The following is a 1,562-nucleotide window of genomic DNA, read 5'->3' on the forward strand; positions in this document are numbered from 1 at the left end:
CACAAGTCAACCATATTATAAACACAACACCCAATGCTGCGCCTCCTCTTGTTCTCTTGCTCTCCGGCCATCGGCATTTATTCCATCGACTTAATCGGCAATGATGTCTGCTGCATTAATGACCGATAACAAACCCCTTCGCTTGCCTCACCTCTTCTCAGTAGTCTTCTTGCTTGCAACTGCAACTTGGGCTACTCTTCTTCCCTGCACGCATGCCCAATCAGAAGACCACCCGGACTTCATATCAAAGATCTGTAACCATACCATCCATTTTGAAGTCTGCAACACTTCCCTGCGTTCCATGCCTGACAGCCAAAACGCAGACGTCTACAATCTCACCAGGATTGCTATAAATCTGACAATTGCAGAAGGGCTGAGGATCGGTTCCAACATTTCGTCCATGTTAGATGCGCGGTTCCTGCCAAGCTACGGAGAGAGACGCTTGAAGGATTGCGCTGACCTGTACTCGGACGCGGTGGAAAGCCTCAGGCTTGCCGTGAAAGATCTCGCTCTTCGGTCGTTTTTTGATGTCAATCTCCACGTTACTGCGGCCATGACAGAATCCTCCACGTGCGAGGATGGTTTCAGCGAAGAGGACGGGTACACGTCGCCATTGACATATCAGAATTCATACTTTTTCATGCTCTGTAGCAATGTCCTGGCAATAAATGCTCTTCTTTCTTAGGCATCGAAGGTCGCTAGCTGTTTTGATGCCTTTTTTGTTTTGAGAATAACTGTTATTGCTGTTGTCGATGCTACTCTTGTCGTCGGTCGGTTGTTGTTTGTGTTGTTGTCGTCGTTTGGTGCTCATGTTTTTCTTCTTGATGCTGCCGCTACCACTTTCTACTGTATAAAGCTGTTTAAATAACAGTTACGTGTATATTTGGTACAGAAAGTTACGCCTTGTTTTAACTCCGAATCTCGAAGTGCAAGAAGCTTAAATTATTTTCAAATTAGTTAGAGCGGATTCTTACTAATATTCCCAATTGCGAGGACAGCATTACTAGGGGCAGATTTCAAGGCACACTTGCAATCGTTGCCGGAAACATACATATACATACTTACTGCCTTCTGCTTCAATTACAATAAACATAGTTGGACGGCCGGACTCAGCAATACGTTCCATTTCGTTGAGATCATTGTTCGAGTACTCAACGAATTCCGGTCTGCACTTATCATTTCTGATAAATATAGGAAGCAAATTTTAGTTTGTCAACATTTTGATGGCGAAAAGCTTCTCCGTTTTTTGGAAAAAGAAAAATAACCGATCGTATGTAAACTTAACGCGATGACCAGACTACCCACATTCTGGTTGTTACTTGAAACAATTGCACAAGTATAGTTTTCGAATTATGGGCGCGTGCGAACTTAAAGGTGAGGGATGAGATGAGGGAATCGTTAATTAGGAAAGGCTCTTTTCGCTTGTGAGAAAATAAGTGAATAAAATATGCAAAAGATGGCAAGGTTGTAGCTGGCGTGCACTTGCACCTTAGTATCATTGTCCCACTCATCTAAAAGGGCACATGCGAACCATGCATAGGAAATTATTTCCACTCCCACTG

General features: G+C 43.7%; 1 protein-coding gene across 1 annotated transcript; it reads left to right on the forward strand.

Moving 5' to 3' along the window:
* On the forward strand, positions 1–899 carry LOC116264537 (putative invertase inhibitor). Its single transcript, XM_031644827.2, has one exon. It carries the CDS (start codon positions 101–103, stop codon positions 683–685), a length of 585 nt encoding a protein of 194 aa, XP_031500687.1. The 5' UTR covers positions 1–100; the 3' UTR covers positions 686–899.
* Positions 900–1,562: the final 663 nt, after the last annotated feature.

This window comes from Nymphaea colorata, chromosome 11 (assembly GCF_008831285.2).
Source record: "Nymphaea colorata isolate Beijing-Zhang1983 chromosome 11, ASM883128v2, whole genome shotgun sequence".
NCBI lineage: Eukaryota > Viridiplantae > Streptophyta > Magnoliopsida > Nymphaeales > Nymphaeaceae > Nymphaea > Nymphaea colorata.